Source organism: Somniosus microcephalus, chromosome 18 (assembly GCF_052327205.1).
Source record: "Somniosus microcephalus isolate GS21.2 chromosome 18, FLI_Smic_1.0, whole genome shotgun sequence".
Classification (NCBI taxonomy): Eukaryota; Metazoa; Chordata; class Chondrichthyes; order Squaliformes; family Somniosidae; genus Somniosus; species Somniosus microcephalus.
In genome coordinates this window covers 10,558,300-10,576,543 of record NC_141004.1, presented here as the reverse complement: position 1 = coordinate 10,576,543, position 18,244 = coordinate 10,558,300, and the positions used below count along the sequence as shown (strand labels likewise).

At 45.4% G+C, this 18,244-nt stretch overlaps 1 protein-coding gene across 7 annotated transcripts in view; it reads right to left on the bottom strand.

The window, feature by feature from the left end:
- Nucleotides 1-18,244, bottom strand: part of rap1aa (RAP1A, member of RAS oncogene family a) — a 121,730-nt gene that overhangs the window by 25,640 nt on the left and 77,846 nt on the right. For all 7 annotated transcript variants that reach the window (XM_086011036.1, XM_086011040.1, XM_086011039.1 and 4 more), the window contains 2 exons: nt 11,986-12,042; nt 7,104-7,244 (listed from right to left, as the gene is read on the bottom strand). In XM_086011036.1, the coding sequence (XP_085867162.1) occupies nt 7,104-7,244; nt 11,986-12,042 (198 nt within the window). The remainder of the gene's footprint in view (nt 1-7,103; nt 7,245-11,985; nt 12,043-18,244) is intronic.

Here is an 18,244-nt window from a genome sequence, read left to right as displayed (position 1 = left end):
CACTTCAGCTAGTCACACTCCTCCGCCCTTTCCCTGTAGCCCTGCAAATTTTTCTCCTTCAGGTTCTTATCCAGCTCCCTTTTGAACGTCACAATTGAATCTGCCTCCACCACCCTCTCAGGCAGTGCATTCCAGATCATAGCCACTCGCTGCGTAAAAAAGTTTTTCCTCATGTCGCCTTTGATTCTTTTGCCAATCATCTTGAATCTGTGTCCTCTGGTTCTCAACCCTTCTGCCAATGGGAACAGTTTCCCTCTATCTACTCTGCCCAGACCCCTCATGATTTTGAACACCTCTATCAAATCTCCTCTCAACCTTCTCTGCTCCAAGGAGAACAATTCCAGTCTATCTACGTAACTGAAGTCCCTCATCCCTGGAATCATTCTCGTAAATCTTTTCTATACCCTCTCCAAGGCCTTCACATCCTCCCTAAAGTGTGGTGCCCAGAATTGGACACAATATTCTAGCTGAGGCCAAATCAGTGTTTTAAACAGGTTCATCATAACTTCGAAATAACAGAAGATGCTGGAAAAACTCAGGTCAGGCAACATCCGTGGAGAGAAATTTGAGTTGACGTTTCGGGTTGGACACCTGGCAGCTATCTTTTGCCCTGCCAGTACACTTTACACCTAATCCCAGCCTATTACCATCTCGTCTAGCTTCTAATCTCTTTTACTTCTTTTGTTTCTTTTATTCTTTTGTCCGATCGCAGCCCTGCCTCCGATCTAGTTTCTTTTCTTTCCAGTTTTGAAGGGTCCAACCCGAAACGTCTTAGTACCGACCCCTGGGGACCACTGTATACCTTTCTCCAGTCCGAAAAACAACCGTTCACCACTACTCTCTGTTTCCTGTCAGTCAATTTTGTATCCATGCTGCCACTGTCCCTTTTATTCCAAGGTCTTCAACTTTGCTGGCAAGCCTATTATGTGGCACTTTATCAAACGCCTTTTGGAAGTCCATGTACACCACAACAACTACATTGCCCTCATCAAAAAACTCGATCAAGTTAGTTAAACACGATTTGCCTTTAACAAATCCGTGCTGGTTTTCCTCAATTCTTCCTTCGCTTCCCTCCGCATCCTAGGATGCAGCCCATCCGTAAGTACAGACAGCCTTTCTGGTACCTCCTCTATCAATTTTTATCTCATCCAGTATCTCCACTACCCCCTCTTTTCACTACGACTTTGGCTGCATCTTTTCCCTTGGTGAAGACAGGTGCAAAGTACTCATTTAGTACCTTAGCAATGCCCTCTGCCTCCATGCGTAGGTCTCCTTTTTGGTTCCTAATCGGCCCCACCCCTCCTCTTCCTACCCGATTATTTATATGCTTATAGAAGACTTTTGAATTCCTTTTTTAAGCTGCCAGTCTATTTGCCCCTCATTTTCTTTTTCCACTTCCCTGCTGAACTTTCTATATTCAGCCTGCTTTTCACTTGTATTCTCAACCTGTAATATGCACTCTTTTTCTGCTTCATCTTACTCGCTCTCTTTCGTCATCCAGGGAGCTCTGGCTTTAGTTGCCCTACCTTTCCCCCTCATGGGAATGTACCTCGACTGTACCCGAACCATCTCTTTAAAAGGCAGCCCATTGTTCGATTACAGTTTTGCCTGCCAATCTTTGGTTCCAATTTACCCGGGCCAGATCCGTTCTCAACCTACTGAAATTGGCCCTCCTCCAATTAATTATTTTTACTCTAGATTGCTCCCTGTCCTTTTCCATAGCTTTACTATGATCACTGTTCCCCTACTGACACTTGCTCCACTTGACCCACCTCATTCCCCAGAACCAGATCCAGCAATGCCTCCTTCCTCATTGGGTCGGAAACATACTGATCAAGAAAGTTCTCCTGAACACTTCAGAAATTCTTCCCCCTCTCTGCCCTTTACACTATTACTATCCCAGTCTATATTAGGATAATTGAAGTCCCCCATCATCACTCCTCTATAGTTCTTGCTCCTCTCTAATTTCCCTGCAAATTTGCTCCCCTCTTCCCCACGAGCTGGTGGCCTATCGAATACACCTAGTAGTTTAATGGCACCTCTATTGTCCCTTAACTCTAACCAAATCGATTCTGCCCTTGACAACTCCAGGACATCCCCTCTCTCCAGCACTAACATTCTGCTTAACCAATACTGCCACCCGACCTCCTTTCTTTCCTTCCCCATCATTCCTGAACATCTTATATCCAGGAATATTTAAAACGCAATCCTGCCCTTTTGAGAGCCAGGTCTCCATTATTGCCACGACATCATATTCCCATGTGGCTATTTGTGTCTGCAGCTCACATGCACTGTAAACCTATCTTAGACCTTCTTGTATTTAGTCTGACCCCACCCAATACCTTACTATTTCTTACTCTAGTGCTATCGGTCTCTCCCAATCCTTTGTTTCTCCTTTCTAATGCTACATCCTGGTGCCCAACCCCAGCCAAATTAGTTTAAACGCTCTCCAACAGCACTAGTAACCGCCCCCCCAGCCTTCATCCCTCCCGCCCGCACCATGTCTCCAGTCACGCATTCATCTGCTCTATCTTCCTATTTCTATACTCACTAGCTCGTGGCACCAGGAATAATCCAGAGATAACTACCTTTAGGACCTCATCCCTCTTTCTACCTACGTCGTTGATACCTATATGGACCACGACCGCTGTTCACCCTCCCTCCCTCAGGATCTTCTGCAGCCGCTCAGTGACATCCTTGACCCTCGCACCAGGGAGGCAACATACCATCCTGGAATCACGTCTGCAGCCACAAACGCCTGCCTGTTCCCCTATTTAATCCCCTACCACTATTGCTTTCCCTTTCCCTCTCTCTCCCTCCTCCCTCCCCCCACCAAACCCTATACAGCTGAGCTAACCATGGTGCCGTGGACTTGTCTCTGGCTGCACTCCAGAGGAACCATCGCCCCCACCAGAACAGAATACTGGTTGGAGAGCGAAATGCATTCAGGGGACTCCTGCACTACCTGCCTGGTCCTCCTAGTCTTTCTAGCAGTCACCCATTCCCCCTCTGCCTGCACACCCTTACGCTGCGGGGGTGACCACCTGAAACATGCTATCCACATAGCGCTCAGCCTCACGGATGCACCGCAGTGATGCAGGCTGCCGTTTAAGCTCTAAAACCTGAAGCTTGAGCTCCTTCAGCAGACGACACCTCCTGCACACGTGGTTGTCCAGGACACGGGATTCCAATGCTTTCAAACTATCCACATCCATTTATAAAGTTGTTCTTGTAGATTAAAGTTAAATTAGAAACTGTACAACAAGGAGCCAGAAGTCTACCCATTTGTCTGCAACTCATTTAAAAAGTACAAAGTTACAAGCTTTTTTGTCTGAACAACAAGTGCTGACAATTAGAGAGAAAAAGACCTTGAAAGGAGGCGAGATTTAGTAATAAGTGAATGGAATTTGATTGAGAAATGAAAAGTAATGCACACAAAATGCCAATACAATTACTAAATGCACATTATACATTTAAATAAGCTGAGTCAGGATGATTGAAGTGCCAACATGTTGGAGCAAAGCATTCCAAGGGTCAGTGCAAGACACTAGTTTGAATGGTAAATAAAGCATTACATTTCACAGGTAAACTACCAAGGGAGTGGCAGAGGCTGTGTGTTATGTATTGGTGAGATCAGACATAAAACAGCATGCAGCGGAGAGTGGAACTATACGGTACAAAAGGGCAGGAAAGAGTGCTTGGAATCGCAAGTTTTTGAACTACGAAGGTGGACAGTAGCTATTTCTCACTGTGAAAACTGGAGAAACCTGATCCAACTGGAGTCGCCCCTGCTCACCAAGGCAGAAACTCTTGTTGGGGTGGGGGCACTGGCAGCCCTCAAGCCTGATCCTGAACTCACCCAAAGATCAGCTGTGGTTTTCCATCCCTGCCCAGCTGAGATCTGCTAACTCAGGGCAAACCAAGAATAACATCTATGCTTTTTTAACAAAGTTAAAAGAAAAGAGGGACATACAAGAATATTCCCTGTAAGCTGCACTTTGTTCTGCGCGACCTGTTTCTTTTAGTGCGTGGTCCCTTTAAATTTCCACACATGCACGGTATTTGCAATGGAGAAGCCGGTGAGCGGCCTGCGTGGGACCTTTTCCATTACTGCGCCTTTGAGGGAACATTTCATACAAGTATGTTGCTGGAACAAGGCAAGCTAAGCTCAATAGGGAAGGACAGTCTTGAGGGAGGAGTTGCGGTACTTTTTGATCATTCTCTTTTACAGTGCACTAACCTTGCTGAATTTGGACCATAAAAAAAATCTTTGGCATCTTACTGACCCTCGAGAGTCAGCTCTCCCTCTTGCTGGACCATTTGGGTGAACCATCAGTGTTCGTTGACCTATATTATCTCCCAGTCAAGCGATGCCTCAATTTTAAAATTCTCATCCTCGTTTCGAAATCCCTTCATTGCCTCTGCCTCGCCCCCGCCCCTCCCCATCTCTAATCTCCTCCAGCCCCACAACCCTCCGAGATCTCTGCGCTGCTCTAATTCTAGCCTCTTGAACATTACCGATTTTCATCGCTCCACCATTGCCGGTCGTGCCTTCAGCTGCCAAGGCCCCAAGCTCTGGAATTCCCTCCCAAAACCTCTCCCTCTCTCCTCCTTTAAGGCTCTCCTTAAAAAACATACTTCTTTGACCAAGCCCATCCTAATATCTCATGTGACTCGGTGTCAAATTTTGTTTTACAATGCTCCTGTGAAGCGCCTTGGGGCGATTTACTACTTTAGATAGAAGATAGGAGCAGGAGTAGGCCATTCGGCCCTTGGAGCCCACTCTGCCATTTAATGAGATCATGGCTGATCATCCAAACTCAGTACCCTGTCCCTGCTTTCTCACCATATCCCTTGATCCCTTTAGCCTCAAGAAATATATCTAATTCCTTCTTGAATATATTTAATGAATTGGCCTCAACTGCCTTCTGTGGCAGAGAATTCCACAGGTTCACCACTCTCTGGGTGAAGAAATTCCTCCTCATCTGAGTCCTAAATTGCTTACCCCTAATCCTTAGGCTGTGACCCCTGGTTCTGGACTCCCCTTCATCGGGAACATCCTTCCTGCATCTAGTCTATCTAGTCCTGTTAGAATTTTATAAGTTTCAATTTATAACCCTAACCCCTCTCATTCTTCTAAACTCTAGCGAATATAAGCCTAATCGACCCACTCTCTCCTCACACGTCATTCCTGCCATCCCAGGTATCAGTCTGGTGAATCTTCGCTGCACTCCCTCCATGGCAAGAACATCCTTCCTCAGATAAGGTGACCAAAACTGCACACAATACTCAAGGTGTGGTCTCACCAAGGCCCTGTACAACTGCAGCAAGGCATCCTTGTTCCTGTACTCAAATCCTCCCACTAAGGCCAACATACCATTTGCCTTCTTAACCGCCTGCTGCACCTGCATGCTTACCTTCAGTGACTGGTGCACAAGAACACCCAGGTCTTGTTGCACTTTCCCTTTTCCCAATCTATTGCCGCTCAGATAATAATCTGTCTTCCTGCTTTTGCCACCAATGTGGATAACCTCGCATTTATCCACATTATATTGCATCTGCCATGCATCTGCCTAATCACCCAACCTGTCCAAATCATACTGGAGTTTCTCTGCATCCTCCTCACAGCACACACGCCCACCCAGCTTTGTGTCGTCTGCAAACTTGGAGATATTACATCTAGTTCCCTTGTCTAGATCATTTATATATAGTGAATAGCTGGGGTCCTAGCACCGATCCCTGCGGTACCCCACTAGTCACTGCCTGCCACTCGGAAAAAGACCAGTTTATTCCAACTCTTTGCTTCCTGTCTGCCAACCAGTTCTCTATCCAAGGCAGTACCTTGCCCCCAATCCCACGTGCCTTAACTTTACATGCTAATCTCTTATGCGGGACCTTATCGAAAGCCTTCTGAAAGTCCAAATACACCACATCCACTGGTTCTCCCTTACCTATTCTACTAGTTACATCCTCAAAAAATTCCAGTAGATTAGTCAAGCATGTTTTACCTTTTGTAAATCCATGTTGACTTTGTCCAATCCCGTCACGGTTTTCCCAAGTGCTCTGCTATTACATCTTTTATAATGGACTCTAGCATTTTCCCCACTACCGATGTCAGGCTTACCGGTCTATAATTCCCTGTTTTTTCTCTACCACCCTTTTTAAATAAATAAATAGTGGGGTTACATTAGCTACCCTCCAATCCATGGGAAGTGTTCCAGGGTCTACAGAATTTTGGAAGATCTATAGAATTTTAAGACGCTATATAAATACAAGTTGTTTTCTGCTGGGGAGTGCTCTTCTGCATCGCAGCAAAAGAGCAAAGGGTAGAGGGGGAGATTTACTCCAAAGATCCATTCCTGACCCCAGGAAATCAGGGCAATTGCAAAATCAGCAATCCCAACTGATCATTTGGTTCCCTGGGCTCAGGTGATTCCCAAGAAGCTATCAGATTCGTCTCAAACTGCATCCCACACCGTTCATCGCGCAGCCATTCCGAGATACAGTGATGTCACTAGGACAGTCGAGCAGTGACATTTAAATCAAAATAGGCCAACATTCCCCGCTATAAAATGGGGACTACTTTGAACAAGGACTCCGCTTCCCCTTTAAGGATTAGCTTCACCCCAAGCAATTGATTTTTGCAATAGTTTGGCCAAGTTGTAGCAGTCGAAAGTGAATTGGATCAGTTGCTCACTCACCAACAACTGGAAGGAGATACGGATTTAGAATGGTAAAGATGAAATGATTAGACTGGCTCCAGGAATGATCTGGGTGGCCTGAGCACTCTGTTCCCACGCCTACACGCTTAGAGAGGATTCAGAACCGTGCGAGGAAGCCAAATCATCAGGCGGTCAGATGTAGCTATGTCAATCATTTAGTTTAAACTCCACACATTAAATCAGCACCCTACATTTCTGGTCAACTCCTCTTCAATTCGCAACTGCTTAAAAACAGTTAAAAAATAAATTCCATAGGAAATAAACTTAAGTCCTTTTTAAATATTAAAAAGGTACCTGGTCAGAAACTTGAGAAGTAGCATTACAAGTTTGTCCCGAAATTTGACTGCAGTCAAGAGGCGAAATTAAATCAAGTTTACTTACATCTTCAGTGTCCTTGACTCGTAGGATCTGTTCCCTCAGGTCCTGTAAGTCATTAAACGTTGACTGTGCAGTTATAGAATATACTAGTGCAAACCCCTGGCCGTTCTTCATATACAGATCTCTCATTGCCGTGAATTGCTCCTGCAATGGACAAGGGATAAACTTAATGTTTGATCAACTACCAGGACTGTACATATAAATTTCTGCGGTACACACCTTATAAATCCCATCTGTCGTGTGCACAGCAAAACCCAACTGGTAGGAGGAGGCGGCAAAGGATACTGGATATTTTCAATGTGCTTAATTTGTTGCCCCCATGACTTCAGTTGTATCCAAGTTGATTCCCAGGATGAAAGGGTTGTCCTATGAGGAGAGATTGGGCCTATGCTCTCTGGAGTTTAGAAGAATGAGGGGTGATCTCATTGAAACACAAGATTCTGAGGGGGATTGACAGGGTAGCTGCCGAGAAGTTGTTTCCCCCTGGCTGGAGAGTCTAGAACTAGGGGGCGTAGTCTCAGGATAAGGGGTCGGCCATTTCAGAGTGAGATGAGGAGAAATTACTTCACTGAGAGGGTTGCGAATCTTTGGAATTCTCTACCCCAAAGAGGTGTAGATGCTGAATCATGGAGTATATTCAAGGCTGAGATTGATAGATTTTTGGACTCTAGGGAAAGTCGAGGGATATGTGGATCGGGCGGGAAAGTGGAGTTGTGATCGAAGATTAGCCATGATCTTATTGAATGGCGGAGCAGGCTCGAGGGGCTGTTTGGCCTACACCTGCTCCTAAATTCATGTTCTTATATTCTTGTGCATCTTCACATTCTGGCTGTAACCATCTTCCGATCAGCTGTTAGTCATATACAATGGGAGGGTTTCATGGACTCCCACATCCCATACGACAAGGGGGGGGGGGGGTTTCCACCCATGCTCCGGATGAGAGTATCCCGCAGGAGGTCAAGCCAGAATTCAGAGCCAGAGCTCTGGTCTCCACTCGCCAGGACGGTGTGGGGTTCAAGCCCTGCACCTGCTGACTCCGGGGGCAGGAATGCTACCACTGAGCCAAAGGCTGGCTCCCTGACTTAACCAGACCACCACCACTTTGGATGGCGCATGGCTGAAAGGAATTTTGATCGGGAATTTTACCTTTCTAAAAAAAGATTTTTTTTTTTTTTTTAAAAAGCTCCAACCGTAACAAGCGACTAAAGCAGAGAGTGGCGAGTTAGCTGCGCACATCATCTTTCACAGCACACATTTGCAGCTTTGGTTCTTCATGTAGCGAAGACTCAGCTATGCGATCATGTGAGCTCTCTCCACCACTCCTTCCACCCCCTCCCAGTCACACAGGGGCACTGAGCAAAGGATTGTCCACATTCAGCTGGGAACGATGTGTGGTGCAGGAAGAAAATACTTACAAATAAATCTCATACTTTTAAGCTCTAGACTAATACAGTAGACTTTAACTCAAATGAAAAATTAGACAAATATTAAGTGGCAATACCACCCCAAGACAGCTCAGCCAATTTGAGCCAGGGTGGACGACTGCAAGGGTTCCCGAACAGTCAGAAGCCCACATCCAATAGCCTCAACGCTATATTAGATCCCCTGTAAGGCTGCATGGGCAACATGAATACTGCATGGTTAACAAACAGCTTATGGATTTAATGAGAACCTCGGAAAAGGTTCGGTTCTGGTGCCATAATAGAGTGGAGGAAATACACATTTTAGTTGCACTTGTTACATTAAAACCTCTTCGACCAGAGTTCCTTTTAAATGTGAAGGAGTGTCAGAATGTTAACAACTGTGCAAATGAGGCTTGTAAGCTAAAGATTACAAAGTTGGAGAGAAAGCATTAAAGTTGAGAGAAATAAATCTGCAGTGCCTGGTTTAACACCAGGGGGAGCACCAGAGCTCAGTCTCCTGGACCAAACGTCCAGTGTTGGACACGTGCAGCGTCAGCAAGCTATAGTATTCGGATAACTTCAGGTCTTGCAGCAGTGTGTGCACAAAGACCGTTTTCCCACCCCCTCCCCAAGAACTGTAGAGCCCTGAATTATCCACGAACCAGACCAGAAGTCGGGGCAGGTTGTGTCCAACGTCCCAGTTAAGCTGCGCGGCCGTGCAGGCCGCTCACCAGCTATTAAAATGGAGGGGGAAAAAAACCGCGCATGCGTGAAAATTCGAATGGGCCACGCAGCCAGTTAAAGGGGCCTTGTATCTCCCCCCCCCCCCCAAAAATTAGAGGGAACATCGATCGTGTCATTCAACTGCAGGGCTGCAACTTCAGATTGGGCCCTGCCCTTCAAAACGAAAATTTCACACACGGGCTGCACAAAAATTCAAAATAAAGCGTGCTATACAGAATTCGCCGGGACAAGTAGGCCATGCTTTTTGCTGGCCTGATTTTATCTGCTAGACTGCCACTGCAGTTGGATTTTGGTCCTTTAAATCGGCACTCCGCTATATCCCGAATATCTACCACTTTTGATTATCCACCAGCGTCATTCCATTATGTAGATAATGGAGATTCCGCTATTTGTAGGAACAAGCAACTCTCTACTCAAATGGAATGAAGCTCTGTTGCTGAAAGTCGAGAACCAAGAATTTTAAATAAAATTCACTGCCTGAACATTTCACCCCCAGGGCAGAGATAAAGAAAATTGATAGCTAATTATAACTTTTTGGATTCAAACAAAAACAAAAATTCAGAATTGTAATTTAAAAATATTTGGGAACACTGCACGCTCCAAAGGAAAGACTGCACCATGAAGGAAAATTCAAAGAACTGGAGTACGAGGGTTACTCTGATCTCGAGCGGGTTCTCTGGAGTCACTTAGAAGGTATTTTGATTATGGAGGAGGCTAAAGCGTCAAGATTTATCACAACTTATTTAAAGGATAAGAAAGAGACACTTGGGTTTGCTGGCCTCTTCATTAAATTGTAGCATGTCAGAATATCATCTACAACATAAGATAATTCAACTCAAGTATACATGGAAATCAACCATGCCGGGTATACGCTGCATAATCAACAGATGCTCGAGACTGGCAAGAAGCAGACTCCGGTACTGCTTGTACCCTATGCAATCACCGTTCTGCAGCTGCATTCAAGTGCTGCAGGGCTCCATTGGGCAATATTTCACTAACCGGCTGCAAAGCTTCACCAACTTGAACGTCCTGGTCTCAGTTTGCCCCGTGCGAAACAAACCTTTCTGGAGGCCCTCTCAAGTTGGTGAAAATGCCAAAAATGTTCATTTTAATCCACACAACAGCCTCCTTGTAATGATGTAGACATATTGCGCACGTATGGCAAGGACTAGCTAGCTATGCAGCTTGTAACGGAGATGAGGCAGATAGGACTCCAGGGGTTAAATTATGAGGAGAGATTACACAAACTAAGGAATTTAGAAGGTTATGGGGTGATCTGATCGAAGTTTTCAAGATATTAAGGAGAACAGATAGGGTAGAGAGAGATAGGGTAGAATGAGGAATTGCTATGCTTTAATAGAGAAGGTCCAGGTATGGAAGCGTAGCGGTTTTGGCACTGAAGTGGCAACCTGTGCGTCGTGAGTGCAAATCCCACCAAGGAAAGTTATGAAATTGAATTCAACAACTTGATGCGCCATCAATTACTCAAAAGACTGAAGTTGAGCGAGTAACAACCAGGCTTTTATTAACTAAAGAATGAAGGTCTAGTCTCGAGTGGTCGACCCGTCCAGAATACTAAGGGACTGGGAGGTAGTCACTTATATACCTGGAATAGTGGGAGGAGTCAGCCGATGCATGTCCAGACCTGTACCTAGTGGAATACACATACAGACACAGACAGGTATGACAGTGGTTTACCACACAACTCTGGTCATTTGAGGATCTGGTATCACGAAAGCGGCTGGATTGTTGCAAAAACACAACTGAGTCATGAATGTCCTTCAAGGACCTTCCACCCCCAGCCATCTGGCCTACATGTGACTCTAGGTTGATTCTTAATGCCCTCAGGGACTGGAGCGCAAAAATATAGGCTGACACTCCAGCGCAGTACTGAGGGAGTGCGGCACTGTCAGAGGTGTCGTCTTTCGGGTGAATTGTTAAACCTGCTCTCTCAGGTGGACGTAAAAAACCCATGGCACTATTTCGAAGAGGAGCAGGGGAGTTCTCCCCGGTGTCCTGGGGCCAATATTTAATCTTTCAACCAACATCCCAAACAGATTATCTGGTCATTATCACATTGCAGTTTGTGGGAGCTTGCTGTGTGCAATTTGGCTGCCACGTTTCCCACATTGCAACAGTGACTACACTTCAAAAGTACTTCATTGGCTGTGAAGCGCTTGGGGACGTCCGGTGGTTGTGCAAGGCGCTGTAGAAATGAAAGTCTCTTTTTTTTTCCCCCCCAGGGAAATAAATATTATTTTGCCAATGTTGCCCACATCTCAAGAACAAATAAAATAATTAGTCAAAGCTGAAGATACAATTATCTGACCAACTTTTTAAGGTGTAACCAGGTATTCACCGAGAGATTACACTTTACAGGGACACCTTGGAGAGGGTAAACCTCGTCACTAGACCAGAACAGAAGGAGGTTCCACAAAGAAAGGCTAGGTCCTATTTCTACACGCTGATGGACCTGTACATCTCCAGCATTTTCTCCCTTTATTCCTATTCCAGCTGCTGGTAATAAGCTTCTCGATGGGAGAGGGAAGAGACAGGGTGGGGGGGGGGGGGGGGGGGGGGGAAGCTATGCACAAGTTTCTAACTGTTGCCACGGTTGTCATATGTATATACTAACCAATTTATGAGAGCTATACCAGACCAGCCATGTAATGCAGTATAATAAAATGACATTAAGGTGGGCAGCTACTCAAAACTTGTACAAAAAAAAGATTTCTTACTGTTCCTGCTGTGTCGAGGATTTCAAGCATACACTGTTGGCAGTCTACTTCAACTTGCTGCAAGAGAGAAAGCAGAATACATCTTAACCAAACCGGTCCACATTTAAATACTCAAGGGCTACGGTGAAAATTGCTGCTTATGTATTCATAACCAAATTCCCCACAACAGCCACACATTGGCACCGATTGTAGGAGAATACGAACTGGAGTAGGTCAGTTAGTCTCGACAGCCTGCTCCGCCATTCAGATCAGATCATGCCGATGTGTGCCTTAACCAATGTTACTTGTTTTTGGGGGGCGGGGGTGGGGTGATGCGCGGCCCCTTTAAAAGGACCACGCATCCCATTAAAAATACCCCGCATGCGCGACTTTTCGCAGTGGAAAGCTGGCAAGCCAGCTGCGTGGGAGGTCCCAAGAGCTGCATGGCTGCGCAGCTTAAAGGGAACATTGGCCTCAACCCCATTTACCGGCCTTTGATCTAGAATCCCTAGATACACCCTTGCCTAACATACATCCGTCGATTTCAATCGTGAAAATTTCAATTGACTTCCAGCATCCGTAGGCTTTTTGCGGGGGGGGGGGGGGGGCGGAAAAAGAGAGAGTGTTCCAGATTTCCACCATCCAGTGTGTGAAAAAGTGCCTCCTGATTTCACTCCTGAAGCGTGCCCCTCTAATTTGAGGATTATGCCCTTGTTCTGGGATGCCCCCACCAGAGCAAAAAATAAATAGTTTCTCTGTATCTAATCATTGAATCGTTTTACCATTTTGAACCCCTTGATTAGATCACCTATTTTGGATTGGACAGGCCTGTTCCAGTGAGCTGCCTGGAAGCTTCTAATATGTGACTTTTAAAAAAAAAAACATTCCTTTCCTCCCACATTTACTTCTATGCCTTATGATGTGGAGCCAATAATGAATTTACCACCACCATTGCGTATAACTGGAAATGCTCAACTGAATTAATGAATCACAAGTCTATTCCCCCTATTTGGCTGGGGTGGGGGGGGGGGGGGGGCAGGGGGGGTTGAGAGAGAGGCAGGGGAAAAGAGCCAACTCTTCACGCTTCGATTTAAGACCCTTAAAACTATGCAGTGATTCTTTGTTCACAATGAGACCAAATTAAGAGACAATGTCGCGGTAGTTTTAGGATACTTTGCATGTTCCGCCAAAGCTTGGCCTCGCAATTTAAGACCTCTGTAGGCCTACCTTACTCACGAGTCGTGTCATATCTGGCTGTCGTAGGCCGACAAACCAGATGGACCTTGGTCTTTTATCATCTAGCAATTCCAATGTTCCTATGCACAAGGGCAGTCAGCAAATTTGTTTTGGTAGCATTAGCGTCATTTTACAGCTTAGCTGTTTGCTTGGGGCACTGATGCAGGATTTTTTTTTTAAAGTTAGAAAAGATTTGAGGTTATTCTGCGCTCAAGATGAAGGACTTTGGTTCTGGGGAATGGAACAATTTTCCATGTTGGGCCTCTAGGGACGGTGTCAAATATTAGGGTCAGGTTAAAGACACCCTGTTGGATAAATGTGTGACCTTCAGAACAGCACCCACTACTGCACCGCGAGACATTGTCTTCCCCCCCCGCCGCCGGCCCCATGTTCCACACCAGCCATCCTGTGGCCAGAGTGAGATTGCCAATTGAAGCTAAATTAGGGAGAGGGGAGCTTTATGCTGTGCAGCAATGACTGCTCAATTTACTGGTCATTTAGATGATCTATTTTAAATAGTGTGGTATGACCAGCGAGCCTTTTGATGCTCTGCCCATCAGGTGGTAGCAATCTTGCTCTGGAACAACGATTCTCCAGTCTCTAGTTACAATAACTTCCAGATAGCTCACTCCTTGGAAACATTTTTCTTCTCATTGTTTAAATCCATCATCATCAGGTTTCACTTCTGCACAGCGAGTCAGAAATGAAAGCAATGTGCCCATCCAGGGGACAGCACAAAATGGGAAGTTTTAACAATCCAATGTGTAGATTTACTTCTACGCAGTTTCAACTGAAAAAAGTTTCATTAGAAAAAAGGGAAGTTAGCATATAGGAAAGCTTTCAGAAAATTATATAATGACGAGCTTTTGGGTCTAAACAACTGGTATACTAGAGCTGGCTGACTGTAGGGTGACCACCATTCCTGCTGCATTTCTTTAAGTTCAGCAGAAACTCCATGTGGCTCCGCTGCCACACACCTCTCCTGGAAGCACCGACTTGAGCTGGAATACAAGCCCAAAAGGCACCAGCGACCTTCTGCTACTTTGCACAAGCAACGCTTCATGCGTGAGCCTAGACATCAGGTTTCAGGAGGCTGTGGGCCACAGCGGGAACCGATCCCCGCCCTCACTCAATTTCTGGCAGCCGCTGGATAATGAGGAACAGGAACCGAGATAGCAAAATCAGGTCAACAATCAGCTCAAACAAAATGGGAGAGTTGGCAGATTGTTAGTACGACTTGAAACAGAAAAAGGTCCTCACTTGGTTCCCTGTATTAGAAACCACCATCCGAGCCAATTAAATGGTGGCACAGGATGCCCACTCCAGTTAGCAAACCAAGGCCGATAGTAAGGGAAAATAACTTTCCTTGCCCATTTAAAAGATGCGAGACACCCAGACACCATATCATCTTTCACACCACGCCACCACCCCCCCCCGCCCCGACATGAATCAGTCAATCATGAAAGAAAGACTTCTGAAATAAGAGAGCGGCCTACAGGTGGTACTGTCCAGGGAGTGTATAAATACTCGGGCACAGGCCCAGCTTGTGCAGGACATTAACAGGAACTAGTGAAGGACACAACTAGACCTCCATGTTGTAAAACAGTTGATTAAAGCTTTGTTTAATGCTTAGACCAAATGCCTAGTAGTTTTCTTCAGTCACCCCCCACCACCTCAAAGAATCTTCCAATGTAAAGCATTTATTGGAGCAGTGATTGCTTAGCTGACGGTATAGTATTGCACCCTGTAATGAATTTAAGGGGAAGCTAGTTAAGTACGAGGGAGAAAGGAATAGAAGGATATTCTGATAGCAACGTCCCCGCTAGGCTACTCATCTGCAAGGTCCTGCGCAGGCCGCTCACCGGCTTTCACATTTCAATTTCTGCGCATGGGCGGTATTTGCAAGGTATCACGCATTAAAAGAAACAGGCCGTGCAGAACACAGTGCAGCTTACAGGGAACACTGGCTGATATGCGCCACACAAGTTTCCTCCTAAGCACAGACAGAGACCAGTTGGGCTGAATGGCCTGTTTCGGTGCTATAAATTGTATTTAAGTCTATGTAATTGAGGACAGCGTGATTGAAAAACTCAACTGTAGGTCAAGTCCCTCAATCAAGCAGATTCTCAATTGCAATTTGCTGCACACCCACTTGTTCATTACTAATGACACCATAGATATATTTAGTTTTCTTGTACTGTTTATTAAGGCTCTCCGTCCCAGCCTGTGCACTGATCGAGTAGGACACAGCATGATACCAATTACGCTGAATTTAAATTGAACTGCCCTTCAATTAAAACTGAAGGGCAATCAAACAAAGAAATCATATTCTATTACTGAAGAAGTGTAGTGACGGCAGCCTACATCACCTCACCCCAGAGCAGTTAAGAAAAGGCAACCCCCAGCTCCCTCCGAGTTCACGCTGTGGGCTGCTGCTAATTTTCATTGAGGTATGGGTCAGAACTCAATTTTGGAATCCAGAGGACAGGACTTTTGGCTGAATGCGCCCGAATGGAACTTTTGCCTCCCTTCACCCCCCCCCAAAAAAAAGCTGCAGAGGCTGGGGGTCAATTGAAAATGTAAAAACCGAAATGGATAATTATTAGGCAAGGTTATTCAGAGAAAACTTACAGCACAGGAGGCCGCCATTCGGCCCGTTGTGCCGAGTCCCGCACCCCCGCTTTTTGTCCGTAACCCTGTCAGTCCCTCATCCTCCAGAACCCGTCCAACTCCCCTTTAACATTATTGATGGAATCAGCTTCCACCTCCTGCTCCGGTCGAGTGTTCCAGATTCCGACACCTCAGTGGAAAAAAAATTCTCATCTCCCCTCTAGATCGTTTGCCAATGACTTTGACTCTCTGACCTCTGGTTATTGACCCACTCACCAAAGAGTTTTTCCTCTACCTACTTGATCAAAACCTCTCATCTTCAAAAACCTCTACAGTCACCTCTTAACCTTCGCTGTTCCAAAGAGAACAGTCCGAACTTTTCCAACTTCTCCTCATAACTGAAGTCCCTCATCCCTGGTAACATCCTGGTAAACCTCCTCTGTACCCTTTCTAAGGCCTTTACACCTTTCCTGAAGTGTGGGGCCCAGAATTGTCCACAATACTCCAGCTGAGGCCTAACCAGTGATCTATAAAGTTCAAGCAGGATCTCTTTGCTTTTATAGTCTATGCCTCTATTTATAATCCCAAGTAACCCAGATGCTTTTTAACCACCTCATGAACTTGCCCTGCCACCTTTAAGGATGTGTGTATATGGACAGCAAGGTCTCTCTCCTCAACTACACTTTTCAAAATCATGCCATTTATAGTATTCGGTCTTTCCACATTGTCCTTCCAAAGGGCATCACTTCACATTTATCAGCATTAAACTCCATGGGTCATGCTTCTGCCCATTTCACCACCCTGAAGCCTATAACAATGCTCATCACTATCTACTACTTTGCCAAGTTTTGTATCATCTGCAAACTTTATAACACTACTCCCTAGACCAGGAGTCTAGGATTATTAAGGGATATGTAACCAAGGCAGGTAGATGGGAGTTAAGATACAGATCAGCCATGATCTAATTAAATGGCGGAACAGGTTTGAGGGGCCGAATGCCTCCTCCTGTTCCTATGTTCATCACAATTGGGTTTTTACTGGATATAATCCAATATGCAGATAAGGTAACTGGTTATACAAAACATTTTTCCAAACAGAGGCTGCATTTATTACAGCAACGATTATATTTGTGGGGCACTGTATTTTGGAATGCAACAGTTCCACATTCGCTTTCCTGAAGCTGACTCAGGCCAAAGTATGGGGAGTGGAAACAAGCCTAATCTAAAGAGCGAACTTTGGATGTCTTGGCATTGTTGTAGGGTGGAGATTGAGAGACCAGGCCAGCAAGGAGAATATTACAGAAACCGAGGTGGTCAGGACTTGTAATTGATCCCTCAACAATGCAAGTCTAAAGTAGGTTTAAATGGGCACTTAGTGCAGATGGATAGAAATGGAGAAATTGAGTCGATGAGAATGCAGCAAAAAAAAACTGAGGATTGAGTACAAAAATACTTTTGTCAGGTTACAGTATTTAATGTATTTATGATTTGGAAATGCTACTTTTTTAAAAAATTGAAATTGCGTTTTGTATTGACGAACTTGGTGTCACATGACCAGAAGCCCAGTATAATGTTTAGGACTCGATGATTCCCGAAGCGGGGCTCCCACTGGCCCGGTAAGGAGTCCACACACACTACCACCATAACATACCCCACTTACCCAAGCCCAGAGAAGTTGGAAAGGGGTTTGCAACAGTTGAGATTTAGGGACACAACCTCACCACCCAACCACCCCCCCCAGTTAAAAAATTTGTTGTTCACAGGATATGGTCAACACCCAACAAGGCCACATTTATAGAACATCCTTTGTTGCTTCAAGGATGAACCACTGCAGACCATGTGGTAATGATTTACCCACGATTGTGTTGGATAGAGAACCGAACAATCATGTAGCCCTGCCTGGTTCAGGTTACATCACATCTACAGCACAGAAACCAGCCATTCGGCCCAGCTGGTCCATGCTGGTGTTTATGCTCCACACGAGCCTCATCTAACCCCATCAACATCACTTTCTATTTCTTTCTCCCTCCCTAGCTTCCCCTTAAATGGTGTGGAGATGCCGGTGTTGGACTGGGGTGGACAAATGTAAGAAGTCACACAACACCAGGTTATAGTCCAACAGCTTTATTTGAAATCACAAGCTTTCGGAGCGCTGCTCCTTCTTCAGGTGAAGTGGAGAAGTGCATAAAGACACAGCTTATATAGTCAGAGAATCATGTCAGATGTTTACAGGTAACCTTTCCAACTGCCATTTATCACCTCGGCAGAGAGATAATCACAGCAGCCAAAGGTGTGAATGGTGTCCAAACAGGTCAGTCAGGGAAACATTACATCAAAGAACAATGTTGAACAATGTTCTTTGATGTAATGTTTCCCTGACTGACCTGTTTGGACACCATTCACACCTTTGACTGCTGTGATTATCTCTCTGCCGA